Source organism: Cenococcum geophilum, assembly GCF_001692895.1.
Source record: "Cenococcum geophilum 1.58 unplaced genomic scaffold K441scaffold_14, whole genome shotgun sequence".
In the NCBI taxonomy this organism is placed as follows: domain Eukaryota; kingdom Fungi; phylum Ascomycota; class Dothideomycetes; order Gloniales; family Gloniaceae; genus Cenococcum; species Cenococcum geophilum.
Window position 1 is genome coordinate 1,002,174 of NW_027137572.1, and position 13,614 is coordinate 1,015,787.

At 46.9% G+C, this 13,614-nt stretch overlaps 6 protein-coding genes across 6 annotated transcripts; 4 read left to right on the forward strand and 2 right to left on the reverse strand.

Annotated features, from left to right (window-relative positions):
• Nucleotides 1-19: 19 nt before the first annotated feature.
• K441DRAFT_552720 (xanthine-guanine phosphoribosyl transferase) lies at nucleotides 20-1,069 on the forward strand (the record flags this gene model as incomplete). The annotated part of the gene is made up of 4 exons (XM_067643162.1): nucleotides 20-52; nucleotides 342-448; nucleotides 509-931; nucleotides 1,033-1,069. The coding sequence occupies 4 exons, from the start codon at nucleotides 20-22 to the stop codon at nucleotides 1,067-1,069; spliced, it is 600 nt and encodes a 199-aa protein (XP_067505651.1).
• A 217-nt stretch (nucleotides 1,070-1,286) lies between these two features.
• Nucleotides 1,287-3,446, reverse strand: K441DRAFT_54915 (uncharacterized protein). Its single transcript, XM_067642992.1, has one exon. The coding sequence runs from the start codon at nucleotides 3,324-3,326 to the stop codon at nucleotides 1,503-1,505; it is 1,824 nt and encodes a 607-aa protein (XP_067505652.1). The 5' UTR covers nucleotides 3,327-3,446; the 3' UTR covers nucleotides 1,287-1,502.
• A 1,223-nt stretch (nucleotides 3,447-4,669) lies between these two features.
• On the forward strand, nucleotides 4,670-5,582 carry K441DRAFT_553595 (uncharacterized protein; the record flags this gene model as incomplete). The annotated part of the gene is made up of 3 exons (XM_067643189.1): nucleotides 4,670-4,870; nucleotides 4,924-5,133; nucleotides 5,208-5,582. Coding segments are annotated over 3 exons (786 nt in total), but the record flags the coding sequence as incomplete, so codon positions are not given.
• A 1,391-nt stretch (nucleotides 5,583-6,973) lies between these two features.
• K441DRAFT_552821 (uncharacterized protein) lies at nucleotides 6,974-7,818 on the forward strand (the record flags this gene model as incomplete). The annotated part of the gene is made up of 2 exons (XM_067643164.1): nucleotides 6,974-7,276; nucleotides 7,330-7,818. 2 exons carry the CDS (start codon nucleotides 6,974-6,976, stop codon nucleotides 7,816-7,818), a joined length of 792 nt encoding a protein of 263 aa, XP_067505654.1.
• A 1,701-nt stretch (nucleotides 7,819-9,519) lies between these two features.
• Nucleotides 9,520-10,003, forward strand: K441DRAFT_657496 (uncharacterized protein). Its single transcript, XM_067648188.1, has 2 exons — nucleotides 9,520-9,709; nucleotides 9,764-10,003. Exons 1-2 carry the CDS (start codon nucleotides 9,536-9,538, stop codon nucleotides 9,827-9,829), a joined length of 240 nt encoding a protein of 79 aa, XP_067505655.1. The 5' UTR covers nucleotides 9,520-9,535; the 3' UTR covers nucleotides 9,830-10,003.
• Nucleotides 10,004-10,916: 913 nt separating this feature from the next.
• On the reverse strand, nucleotides 10,917-12,745 carry K441DRAFT_704584 (HET-domain-containing protein; the record flags this gene model as incomplete). Its single annotated transcript, XM_067653541.1, has 3 exons — nucleotides 10,917-11,396; nucleotides 11,449-11,533; nucleotides 11,684-12,745. The coding sequence occupies 3 exons, from the start codon at nucleotides 12,743-12,745 to the stop codon at nucleotides 11,023-11,025; spliced, it is 1,521 nt and encodes a 506-aa protein (XP_067505656.1). The 3' UTR covers nucleotides 10,917-11,022.
• Nucleotides 12,746-13,614: the final 869 nt, after the last annotated feature.

A 13,614-nucleotide genomic window follows, 5' to 3' on the forward strand; every position in this document is an offset into this window, starting at 1 on the left:
GAGAAGGACTTCACCCACTATGGTTCACAAGGTCTATATCACCTATAATCAGGTATGCCAAAATCCATCTGCCATTTAATCGCCCACCATATCCCGCCACAAAATATCCTATCTGCCCACGATTATGCTACACGCGACTGCGTGATGCTCTTCCTTAAGGCTTCAAAACGCATGAGCTGGCGGTACTACTCCTTTATCGAATGTGGCTGCATCATGTTGAGATTTCCAGATAAGAATTCTGGGAAGAACCAACTAAATCTCAATCCCTCGTGCCCCACCAAAGCCCTCGTCAATATGCATTTCGACCTTTTCTGTCCGTTTGCTAATAGAACACGCTTTAGGTCCACAAGCTCTGCCAGCAATCAGCCGAGCGGATTCTCAATGAGTTCCACCCGAATCTCATGATCGCCATTGGCGGCGGAGGCTACGTTCCCGCGCGCATCCTGCGGTATTCCTTCTTATTCAGGCTGCCTGCTGGAGCACACGACACTGACTTGACCGCGCGCAGATCCTTCCTCAAGAAGCCGGGAAGCCCTAACATCCCCATTCAAGCTATTGGGCTCTCGCTGTACGAGAGCCTTGGGTCTAACCCGGTCGAAGAGCCCGGCACCAAAGTCACGCGCACGCAATGGCTGGATCTCAGCAGTCTTGAGATGGCCAACCTGATTGGCAAGAGCGTGCTGATTGTCGATGAGGTGGACGATACGCGGACAACGCTGGAGTACGCCGTGCGCGAGTTGCAGAAGGATGTTGAAGAGGCAAAGAAGAGGCTTGGGCGGGAGAGCGAAACGACCACTTTCACGATTTTCGTCCTGCACAACAAGGACAAGGATAAGAAAGGTGAGCTGCCGAAAGAGATCATTGGTGAGGGCAAGTATCTGGCGGCGGAGACGGTCGGGGATGTTTGGATTTGCTATCCCTGGGAGTCGACGTACGTATCAATTTTCTTTTGCGGGCTGGTCTATTGGAGGAGCCTGCTAATTTCAGTAGTCCCTGCTTTGACGAGAAAACTGATCGCTAACGGTTTGATAGGGACATCGATGAGCATGACCGCTTGGCTCTCACCTAGCAATAGATTAGACTATTCTCATCATGGCATTAGACGGAATATGTCCTCTTAATTGAGGCAGCTATTGTTATCACATTGCATGTTATTAAGCAATTAAGACAATGGTAAAACGTATCCCTGTTCCGTGTATTCCTGACTTATGAACATCTTATTATTAAGATACAGAAGTAACATCATTACAAAGCGAACAGCAAGGAATGCCCCTAATTTATATCCTTTGAAAAGCCTTCTCCGACAACCCAATACAGTTGTAGTGAAATAAAGGAAAAGACAAACGCAAAATCTCAAATCCTGCATTCGATAAACCCCTGGAACTTGTCCACACACCTCCCAGAAACTAAACCCCTGGATCCAACCCCCCCGAAAGAAAATCTCCAAGGAAAACCACACAGCTCCTAACCCACCAACCCACCAACCCCTCCACAGTCCAATCTCAATCACTCCCTCCCGCGCCCAAACACCCGCCGCGTCGCCTCCACCCCCCGCCCTTCCGCCCCACATCCCTCGGACTCCTCTCCCACTCCCGCTTCCGCCCCCGCCGCGACCCCGCCGCCCACCGCACCTCATTAAACACCGTCCCGCCGCCCCGCCACCTCCGCGCCCTCTGGCCCCGTACCAGCCACCCGCTCACAGCGCGTGCCGCCGCGTCCTCCCGCCACCGCTGCTGCTTCTGCTGGCACGCGTGCGCGTGCGCCACTACGTTCTGCTTCCCGCCCCAGACGGCCCAGGGGTCCGGTGCTAGGTCTGCGGTAGAGGAAGATGGGGAGGGGGTAGGGTACGGGTACGGGTACTTGCAGGGGATGCTCTTCAGGGGGTCGAAGTATTGGGGGTGCGCGAACGGGGTTGGGGGTTGGGTTGCGGTTGCGGTTGCGGTTGCGGTTGCGGTTGCGGTTGCGGCTGGATCGCGTGAAGGCAGGCCGCCGCGGAAATGGGGGTAGCGCTGCCGGGCTGGCTTGACGCGGCGGGGTTGGAGACCGCCTTGGCCGAGGCTATGGCCTTGTCGCTGTGAGGGTGAGTGCGATTGGCCTAGCAGAGGCCACTGCTCTGCGTACGGTGGCTGTCCTTGGCTTGGGCCAGAAGGCAGTCCGTAACCTGGAGCAGAAGGGAGCTGGCCTGGCTGCGAACCGGATGGTGGTAGTTTTAGTCTTGAGGCGTACGGCAGTGCTTGGACTGGGACAGCTTGTTGGAATTTGCTCGCGGCAGATGGCTGCTCTTGAGTTGGTAGTCGCCGTTTTTCTTGGGTGAAAGGTGTCTGCCCTTGCTTTGGGGCAGGTGGTTGTTTTCGGTCAAGGTCACGTCGTTGTGCTTGAACTGAAGCAGGAAGCTGTTCTTGACTTAAAGCACGAGATTGTTTCTGCTCTAAAGTGCGCGCGTGTTCTTGGTTTGGGGCAAGCTGTTGCTCTTGACCTAGAGCGGGCAGTCGTTCTCGACCTGGAGCAGCCGATTGTGCTTGGCTCGGCACAGACGCCTGTTCCCATAAAGAACGCACTTTGTGGAACTTCCAAAAAGGGTGCAGCCTTCCCCACGGATTTGTGGGGTCTCTCTGCTGTGGGGAAGGCCGTTGTGCTTGCCTTACCATTTTCTCCCATCCCCATGCGCCATACTTTTCTTGCGAAACTGGTGGTGGCATGAATGGAAAAGTGAGCGGCGAGAACTCCTGAATAGGATATGAGCTCCTCGGTTGTTGCCTAAACGTAGTGTCATCCACGCCGCCAAGCGTCGATGTCTGGGTCACATACGGCTCCTGGAGCTGCTGTGGGGTTTTTATTAGGTTTGCATTTTGGTGAGTGATGTGTTGGATCCAAGGATACGGCGGAGAGACGAAGGGAGCCGCGAGCGGTCCCTTGAACGGCTTAGCGGCAGGCGGTTTGGAATCTAGGGCTACCTCCCTGATACTGCGGTACGACAGCTTGACCTCATCAGCTGTTTTGTTCTTTGGTGAGCTGCCACGGGAGCTGTATATCGAGTCGACCCTGTGAGGCCGTGGCGTTTTAGCACCATCTTCTCCTTCTGTTCGGGTAGCTGTGGCCTCACCCACTGGGGCTGCGTCGTCGGGCGACTTCTCACTCGATGCCGTCGATACCCGCACACCCAAGCACTTGCAACCGACCACGCGGCAGAAGTCAAACTTCTTTTTGAGAATGTACTGCGGTTCACTGTTGCACATTACACTTTGCGCTTCGTCCCCGGTCATGCAGTATTCGGTCACTCGGTGCTCATGGCCGCAGGGGCGGGTCTGGGTAATGTACCGGCACATGGGTGGCTAGAGGTACTATCGAAAGAAGATGGAGAGGTGCTGCGTAGAGGCGTAGGCCCCGTAGGTAAACGATGTTGTGGATAATGCTACGAGGTAATAGCTTTGCAAAGAAAAACGAAAGGAAAAAAAAGGTATTTGAAAGAAGCGAGTGTGCGAGATAATTTGTTAGGAGAGATACGTGGACATACTTCGTGGTTAAGGCATCAAACTTCACGCCTCTCCGAAGCCAAAAAGGAAAATCAGGACAGGGAGACGCGGTTGGGCCTGCCATCGGCAACCCAAGGGCAGGAAGGAACTTTTGCTTGCCCATATCCGTGTACATTGTAGAAAGGGAAGAGAGGAACTGCTAACGTGATGACCCAGCTCTTGGAGCCTGGACCGCTCTTGCAAAAGGTCTCCATGTCGGAGCACCCCCATACGGAAAGCCAGCGGTCAAGTTTGAGACGGTTTCCCTGAGGAGAAAACTCAATAGAAGCGACAGGTAACTTGTCCTTGGTCGTTGGTGAATTTTGATGATAGTTTGGCCAAACTTTGATTCTCGTATTCAGCAATACAATAATTACGCCAAGCTGGAATCCGCACACTCGATTGATGTCGGCTTCCATGAAATGTACATCGTCGTGCAGGCGCTCGTTTTGCCTTCTGGACATGGTAATTATTTAGTGACGGCGTCATGACAAAGCTCTTGCCTGTATGTTCTCCTACACGCCGACCTAGACATGGCAATAACATAACCCGAGGGTCGATTACGATTATGTTATAAGTGATTATATAAGCTATGGGCATCCTAAGTAAATATTACATTTTAGATAAAGGGTTCAAGTAATTTTAAGTAATTTTATCTTTTTAACTAAACTATAGCTACCTAAAGCTAATGTTATTGCGAGGCCGTTATTTTTTAGATTTTTTTTCTCTTGGCGCTCTTGGCGCCTTCAATTCCGGTGGTTAGCGCAGCCACGTCTGCACGGCCTTTCTTTCTCTTAAACAGCAAAAATACCAAAACTTCCCCTACAAAAAGGCCGTGCAGACGTGGCTGTGCTAACCACCGGAATTGACGAGATGAAAATATCGGAAACTCGCGCAGAGCACATCGCGCCCCACCAAAATTCGCATACTGCGCAATTCTTTCGATTTTTACTACCACCAACGCGCCCAAAGGCTTAAAATGAGGCCATTGTTCTTGCCTAATTAGATAATATATATACAGCGATTGGTGTTGCTTTTAATACTGTAGTTTTCTTATCTTCTGCAAACTCGCTTGATAAGAGCCGCACACATCACCATATCCTGACACTATAATGGAAGCCTCAGTTCCACGCTGTAGGCCTGACCCAACAGCTCTTATGCAGCTGGAGATCCCTCGACCTAGCGCAGTCGCAACAAACCAACGACAGAATGAGGCTGAGAACTGCCAATCTAAGATGCAAGACTGGTGGGATCAGTCAATCAGTAAGAATATGGGTTTACCGGATAGATACCAACATGTTTCCGTCCTGTTGATTAAATGGCACGACAAAATAGACCAGCTAGAAGTAGCACAGGAAGTAATTACGTCAAAACCGATGCCATTAGAGACAATGACTAACATAGTTGGCAGGTTAGAGATTTAGAGAAATTATTTAAGGAGACATTCAATTACCAAACGACGGTGGTAGAGCTGGACGCCGTAAAGCCTCAACTCCGGCTTGAATGCGAAATCACTCGCTTTGCCTCTGAGAACGACGCAAAACACAACCTCTTGATTCTGTATTATGCTGGGCATGGGATATATAATCACAAGGAAGATATCTTGTACCTAGCCGCGTACGTTAACCCAGACCATAGCGTTCCGATAGGGCCTCAGCTGACGCTTTAAGATCTAGTTCCGACGAGTTCGAGGAGTCCGGAAGTGAGTTGCCAAGAGTGTCTTGGAATGAAGCAGCTAGGACATTAGTAAAGAACGTAGAAGGCGATATCTTTGCTTTAATGGACTGCTGTTTTGCCAGTAACCTTTATGCTAGAAGCATCCTAGATTTTCCTAGGATATTCGAGATAATGGCTGCGAGTGGGGTCGACCAAGTGACTCCCAGACCTGGGAAGCATTCCTTCACGAGAGCATTAATAGAGTCTTTGGAAGCTCTTGCGGCGCAATTTAAGGATAGTTTCTTCAGCACGCGAGATTTGCATGAAAAGGTTATTGTCAAGCGGCCAAATACTCCTCCGGCCCTCTGGCGTGCAATGCCAAACAGCCGACATATCAGGCTAAGCCCTATAAAAGATGGACGGCAAAACCGAGTTGCAGGTCCAATAAAAGAAATACCAAGAGGTCTACTATCACCTCTAGACAACAATCCTACTAAAAGACGAAGGTCTTCGCTATTGGGACCACCCAAAGTCGCAGCCTCGGTGGTAGCCCAATCAAACCAAGAGCTCCTCAACTCGCTCTCCCCTGTGGAATCATCAGAAAGGCGTCTTGATATCCGCCCTACAGAGACATTCCCCGTAGACTGGAGTGACAGCGACGACGTTTCCAATCCCGGATCTGTCTTCTCGATTGGCCAAAGCTCGGTCACTTCACAAACATCGATCGTGTCTGACGGTATATCGACAACAGCCGTGGACCAGTTCGTCTCTCTCCTACTCGGCCACGAACGCTTAAACACACTGTGTGTAGAAGCTATCAGAAGCAACGCGATTGGACCTGAAAGATTTGAGAGAAACTTCCGGCGTCTTCTGAAGATCTACGCTTCTGATTTGAGACAAGAAGCCACCAAAACTAAGGCAGAGCAGCGTGCTGCGGCGGAGCTCGTCCTTCGGCGAGCTCGCTATACTGCAGCGAAAGTTCGACAGTCCTGTGACGACCAGTTCAAAGCATATAGTCTGAAAATACCGAATGAGCCTGAGGATACTGCTTTGCAAATTGAGGAGTATCTTAAGGGACTAGATATGGCGGAAAAGGCAGCTGACGAGCTGCTTGACGCCATCTCTAGTGGTAGTTCAGACGGCGAACAGTCCTCAGATAGTGAAGAGCATGAAAGACTAGCCTACTTTACTTCGGTTAAGTCATTCATGACTGAAGGCAAAGCCTTCGACACCTTCTGCATAAACCTAGCAAACTTTGTTCATCCTTCATGGGAGACTAAATTAAAGGACTTCGTTATTAGTGTATCCAAGAGAAGAAACGAGTATGGAATGACTGAGAGGGACTCTGAGCGGTTCAAGAGGGTTGTAGCGGATATTACTGGGGTTAAAGCTTGTTCTGTAGCCATTCATGAACACTATGAGCAGTCATGGGTGGAACGGGCCCAGTGTTATATGGAGAAGCAGACAAGTTCTGGCTGGGACTGGTGGCCATTAAAACAACCACGCTATAAGCTCGAGAGCAGACATCGCTACATTAATTGGACATGCGTAAGTGCTGAGAGTTAGTAGAATATTTTTATGGCTGACGGTCTGATTAGAATTGTGGTGAGGATCGCTGGGAGCAGATCCCTATGTCTATCATCCCGAGACTTACACGATTGCTTAAGAAGGAGCAGTTACCTACAACCAGTACCATCAGCACTAATATAAACCAGTGGACGGTGGTGGCCGGCGTCGTCAGTACTGCTCCAATCCGGGAAACTTCTATGACTGGGGGAAATACACTTAGGGCGAGTTCGACTAGTATGCAGGCCCCTCCGCTTACGGCACAAGCGACCTATACGGGAGCTTCACCAGCTGCGGGAAAGCCACCTGTCGCTCTTGGGTCCAGTAATACTAATTTAAACAGTGGGGCCACTCTAAACGACTCTCGGCTCGTATTTCTTACTGTTAATATTAACGATAACCACCGCCTAGCGCAGATTAAAGCAAACGGTGTCCATGATGACAATTTCTTCCATACACTAAAGCATGAGTATATAGCCAAGCGTGGATATATGCGGTCTCTCTTTAGTATCTGGAGATACTCAGGTTGCGACTTTGTTAAGGTCAGTAAATGCACTCCATATATTAACGAATCGAGCTTACCAATCCCCCTTAGTTTGAGAAGATTGAAGAGCGTGAGCACGTGCCGAGAGGCGAAGGGATGCCCGAAATTACGAACTCTGAATACGAGTATAACCCTAAACCGGCTGATCCAATGCCTCCAGTCAGCAGACACGAATTTAAACGTAGGTTTTACGGATGTTACAAGGGCGGTAAGAAACACCAGCATTATTTCCGAGGATGTAGAAGACAATGCCGTAAGAAAGCGGACGCTCTAGAGAGAATACCTAAAAGAGACCGAGAAGTCGTTGAAGAAGGAGACGAGCGAGAGATCTTCTGGGGCCTGCTTGCGGTAGAGGAAATTCAAGCTCTTAGAGTGATAATCTACAATGTTTTACTCTTAGTAGGGCCAATAGTTTTTTGGATACTGTGGCTGAAGATGGGTCATCCGGGAGATCTCCAGAACGCTTCTGTGCCAATAATGATTGCGCTTAGTTCGCTTGCGGTTTTGTCATCGTTCTGGGTGTTACTAAGAAATAGATAAACAAACTACTCTGAACAATTAAATTGCTACTTCACACGTCATTATCTTAAGGCAGAGAACATTAAGTTGTCTTAAATGTCCTAAGAATTGATAAAAGACTTTGCTTAATTTGGGACGGAAGCCTATCTCAGTGTTCGCAATGATAATTTTATTCATTGCTTCTTAACGATATATTCATTCATAAGGAGTGATAACGATTGGATAATCTGAAAGTCCTTATGAATGAATATCCATAATATTATGAATATATAGAAAGACTTGAAGCTCTTGTAATGTAGTAAGATGTAAACATGAGACCAGTTTTACGTCGTATGTTCTTATATATACGCAAGAGTCAAATGCTTCCGAATATTTTCCGGAGCGCGAAGGACAATCACCTAGTAACGCATGAGGCTTAGACCAGCGAATATTAAGCGATCGGAGTGCTTGAAGTCATGGGTAAGGGGAGGAGTTGTAAGAGGTTAGAGGAAAGAGCTACTGGTGAATGTTAAGGGGGGGGGTAGAGGCCTCTGTGGAGACTTTAACTGCTACGATTTAGTACAACACCATGCCAAGACTGGTGATCTACAATATCGCAATTATTCATTCATATCGCGATAAATCAGCTCTCTTATGAATACGATGCGATAAGTGGTCAATTTATTCATTCATTCATTACTGCGAACACTGGCCTATCTCGTCCAGACCACTTATTGAGACGCTAACCGCTTTTGATCAAGATCACTGTAAGTGATCTAGTATACACATACTCCTAACAATGACCTTATTCATTTATCACAATATATTTACTATTATAAAGTAATATAGATATAATATTAAGGATTATAAATATAAATTTATAATTTAAAGTATATTAATAGTAGTTAGTGGAGGTGTAGAAGATTAGCATAATACTTAAAGGATTATAAATATACCAATTTTTTTTAAAATATATAAATACAATTTTATTAAGGACAGAGGTAGAGGGACACTCTACTAGAGGAAAAAAGAAGCAGCTATAGGAAAGGAGACTAGTTCTAGTTACAGACCAAAAGGGCCAGTCTCTAGATATCTTCTCTCTACGAAATTAAGTTAATCAACTATTTACATCTAGGTTGCAAATAGAGAGGCCAGTAATAGCCAGGGTTGTAAATCAATCAACGAGACTTCAATATTGAGTTGAGTTGGGTGCCAAGACTCAATCAATTCAACCAACTGGGAGTTCACTGGCTTGGCAATTCAATCAATTTGGAGGCCCCGATTGAGTTGAGTTGATTGAAGAATATTGAAGCTTCAATGGTGCTAGGGTCATGGGATAGGGAAGGCGTTATCAACATGGTAGATGGGTAGTTAAAGCGGCCGGCAAAGGAAGAGACAATATTGACGGGCGGGAACAGACTTGCTATTAAGCAAGCCAGCAAGCCGAAGGGCCTGATTTGGGCAAGCCAGCAAGCCAAAAGAGGGCCTGCTTGCTTGCTTGCTTGCCCGCTTGATAGGAAATATATATATATAATTTTGGTAGAGATCTGAAGTTCATGATAGATTTTTGGTGTTGTAGATGACCGATTTTGGATATTTCTGAGTATGCAAATAGAGCAAACAGGACTATTTAGGTAACACACCAGCCGCGTGGCTCAAAGCTCTATCGACGCGTCTGACGAATACGAAGCTTAGAAGACTCTNCCGCCACTACCAGACGATCACCCATTGGCGAACTACTCAGCCGAAGCTCGCATGGATGGCTCTTGATATATTAACTATACTGGCTACAAGCGACGACTGCGAACGGGCGTTCGGTGAAGCTGGTGATCTACCAGAACCGCGTCTCTTGAAGCTTCACCCTAATATTGTTGCTGCTTTGCAGTATAATCGCAGCTATTTAAGAATAGGCTTCAAGGATCTAGTAGATAAGGTAATAAGTTCGCCGGGATTAGTATAATTAGTAGCTAACCGTTGGAGTTAACAGCAGGATCTTCCTACCAAAGCCTTCCTACCGAAACCTTCCTCACCACCATGCCAAGCCTTGCGATAGACATCCTTAGCCGCGCGAACTTCCTCATTACGTTATCTCTATGCTATCTTATATTTTAATGACTATAAATCAGGGCTGCAGAGGAGCTTTTTGGCCAAATCGGTGGCTGGGGGGCTTNATTTTGTATATTACTCCAAAATATCTATAAAATTAAGCAAGCCTTCAAGCAAGCCAAGCAAGCCAGCTTCAGGTGCGAAAAGTTTCAAGCCAGCAAGCTAAGGCTTTCCGGCTTGGCTTGCTTGCTTAATAGCAAGTCTGGGCGGGGAGGTGAGTCAACACCATGCCAAGACTCACGATAGACCTATATTGAGAGCCAGGCGACAGGAAGGATAGTAGGAAATGATTTAGGCGTCGCTAGGTAGGTCGTCCTGCATCAACTCTATGCCAAGAACTCGTAATAGTTGCTGACTACTACACCAGTTGAACTCAGTTGAACTAGTTGCCAAGACTTCACTATTGATTCAATCAATTCAATTAACTGAGCTCTCTGCTTACAAAGCTTTCAATTCAATCAATTTAAAGCCTCAGTTGAGTTAAGTTGATTGATTTACAACCCTAGGAATAGCTACTATAGCTAGAACTAGAGAAAAGTAGAACATTCTCCTTATAACTATAGAAGAATATAATGCAGAGTTCCTAGTTAAACATAAGGAAATCTGGTCTAACTGCTTCTCTTTTAAAAGGGAACAAAAGCTAGAGCCCTAGGCTTAGGTAGTAGCTTACGGCGTCCCTATTTCCCCTTTTCTAGGGTTTAGAGGCTTTAAGCTTCTAAAAAAAGAAATAGAGACCTTTAATTTTATTAAAATATAGGGACTACCTAGATGGATCTTATCTAGGGAAAAGAGATACGATCCATAAACTAGGTTTGGCTCTATAGTTTTTACTATAGAAAACAAGGAGAAAGGACAGGAAATCCTTTAGCAAAAGGAAATCCTAATAAAAATCTCTCCTACTATACAGTGTACAAGTTGCCAAAATTTTGGCCATATGGGGGATAGATATCCTCCCTGCCAGTGTACCCGCTGTCTGCGCCACTAGCCACAGTACTGTTTTGTTGGTGGACGGCGAGGGCTTTACGTAGATGCTAGTGTCACGCCACTACGTTGAGTATCTACTGATTTAAAGAAGTTTGATCTAAACCAATTCTCCAGTCTTTAGCCAAGATCGATAGTGGACTCCGCCAACTCTATAAACTACCAAATCATAAACACCTCCTCAGCTCCAAGCTCGATCCTTTTGTCTCTAAACTTACACCGGACATATTCCTCAAACTCCTCAGGCTCAGTAACATCAAGTAGCATTCCCGGCATATAGCATTCCCCACAGATCAAAGTCCAGCCTCCATTGGATCGAGCACGGAGAATGCAAGGCTGAATTGCACTAACCAGAACACCCACAACATCTCCAATTTCGGCTTCAAGAGGGGCTATACCTAAGTGATTGTTGTCGTCAAGAAAGAGTCGACATCCATGCATCACACCTTCAAAAAACGGCGAGATGTCCGCTGACGAATTTACCGCTGTACACCCGCAACTAAAAAGGTCTCGAATGTCCTCAGCGTTATAATCTTCCAAACCCTATCAGCAAAAACTTTGCCAGTACTATCGCAGATTACTTACAATCTGGCATGAATGCCGGAGGGAGATATGGATTGCTTTTACAACATCCCTCTGCGTTAATTACCTGTTTGACCCCGTCAAAACACTGCTTCGGCGAATTTTTAAAGTCGAAGACCGCACCCAGCGATCTAATCCGGCTCACTTGAAATCCCCTTGCGGGTAATATAGGATGATACAGATGATCCGACTTAGGATGATTTAGCTAGCAACATTCGAAAGTACAGAACTCTAGAACAAAATTTAGATTGTCGAAATGCGAATCGTCTTGCGGAATATCAAGCCAGAAAGGGTCATTTTCATCAGTGCGACTCCAATCAGGGATCCAGGAAGCGAGATTTGGAAATTTGCTATGTGGATGCCGAATCGCCTGCAACATAACAAGCTTGTCCTTTCGCAGGAGATAAAGGCCAATTTCTGTGTATATTATCGTGGTACTTTGATCGTAAGTGGCGGCACTGGCGAGCCTGCAAATGGTATCCTCATTACGAACTAACGAAAGGACACCAAAAAATTTATCCCTAGGGTCTGTTGCATCTGATGGTCGCGTACGGCACAGTATCTCCAGGAGACTGCCTTTTTCATCGCCGGCTCCAATGCAAAGAACATAAGGCATACCATAGGTGTATGGCGAGTAATCCTCCGCGTTGGACCGACAAAGCTCTGTACAACAACCTGCGAAATCAGGCCAGGCGGCTTTATCGGCGCCGCAAACCACTAAGACGTCGGATGGACTGCTGAGCACTTCCTGGATGATCCAGACACGATCGAACCATGGGCGCTTAAGCAATACTCTTGCTGACTCGAAAATCATCGCAGGGCAACTGCTGATGAACTTTTGCATGTCTGTCACGCTATTATAGTCGTTTCTGATATGCCTTAGTAATAGCCTGCTAGCTTCATCTGCTTCTCCAAGATACACTACAACTCGACGCGCTTGAGAATAAATCTTTCCCATGATCCGGACTTGCTTGATTCTCTCGTCGCCATCTTTCTGATTAATACAAAGGGCATCTATCCAAACCAGTCGCGTTTTCTTTTCATACCTCAGCCGCCGCAGCGCATCGAAGCAGTTAGAGGTAACCGAGAAATCGGATAATTCTTGACCAATCTTGATACTCTTGACATTGGATGCACTTCCCCAGGTATAAGAAAGCGCTTCATATTTGAGCATCTTGCTTGATTTACGGCGGTGGACGATTTCGCAATGAATAGTCTGCTCGGAAAGTGGCCCAGGCTTAATCCGCACAAGGCGAATCTCGTCTTTAAATCGAAATGATCGATATTGGTAGGAAGCCATGGTCAAGTCTTTGGCAAGCCGATTTTACAGAAAGTAGAATAATAATAAATGGGTGCACGATAAGTTGACTTTTACTTCGTAGGGCATAAGGCTAGCGATTACCTAGTATGCTCTTCTGTTAGAAGGAAGCAGTGCTTACAACTTCAAGTGTATGACGTGGCGAGGCTTCGCACAGCCGCGCTGCGCTACTGTAATGTACAAAGGGTAACATGAACGGGTCAGACGCCCCCCCTGTAGAACCCCTGAATTAGGCCCTATTTGGCGTTCGCCAAAAGCAAAGGGCGATTAGCTTGTTAGTAAAATAGATACTAGGAACCAAAGGCAACGACTAAACAATGAGTTTTCAGAGTGTACTAACCCGTTCAATCTCAAGCAAGCACCGGAATCGGGGAAAGGGGGAGACCAAATTTGATGGAGAATAAATCTTGGAAAAGCACATTCAAGAACACCCGAATAAACATATCCTGTCTGCCTGGCCACCAAGCTAGTTAGGCATATCGGGTTTCTTGCTGCTCGATAGTGCTATTTTCTAGGCAAAAATTACTGTGTTAAAGTCTACCGGACTCGATGCCTACGGGCACTTGTATCGGCGTTCTGAAATAATTCCGTTCAGATGATTTCGGAACCGGTTGACCGCAATTTTGAAGTCTGTTTGATCTTTCCACTCATTGGAGCGTGTTCATAGCTTTGTTGCCAGCGCACTTGAACACCTGCTCGAGTGGCCGGGGAGGAAATCGTGATCCAAATTTCCGTTCGGATGGCAGAACTCAAGAGCCTTTTTAAAACTATGCAAGTGACTTCGGGTGAAGAAATTAGTTATAATTACTGAGATGAGAAAAGCGAAATGGATGGCATGTGGGCTTCTCCGT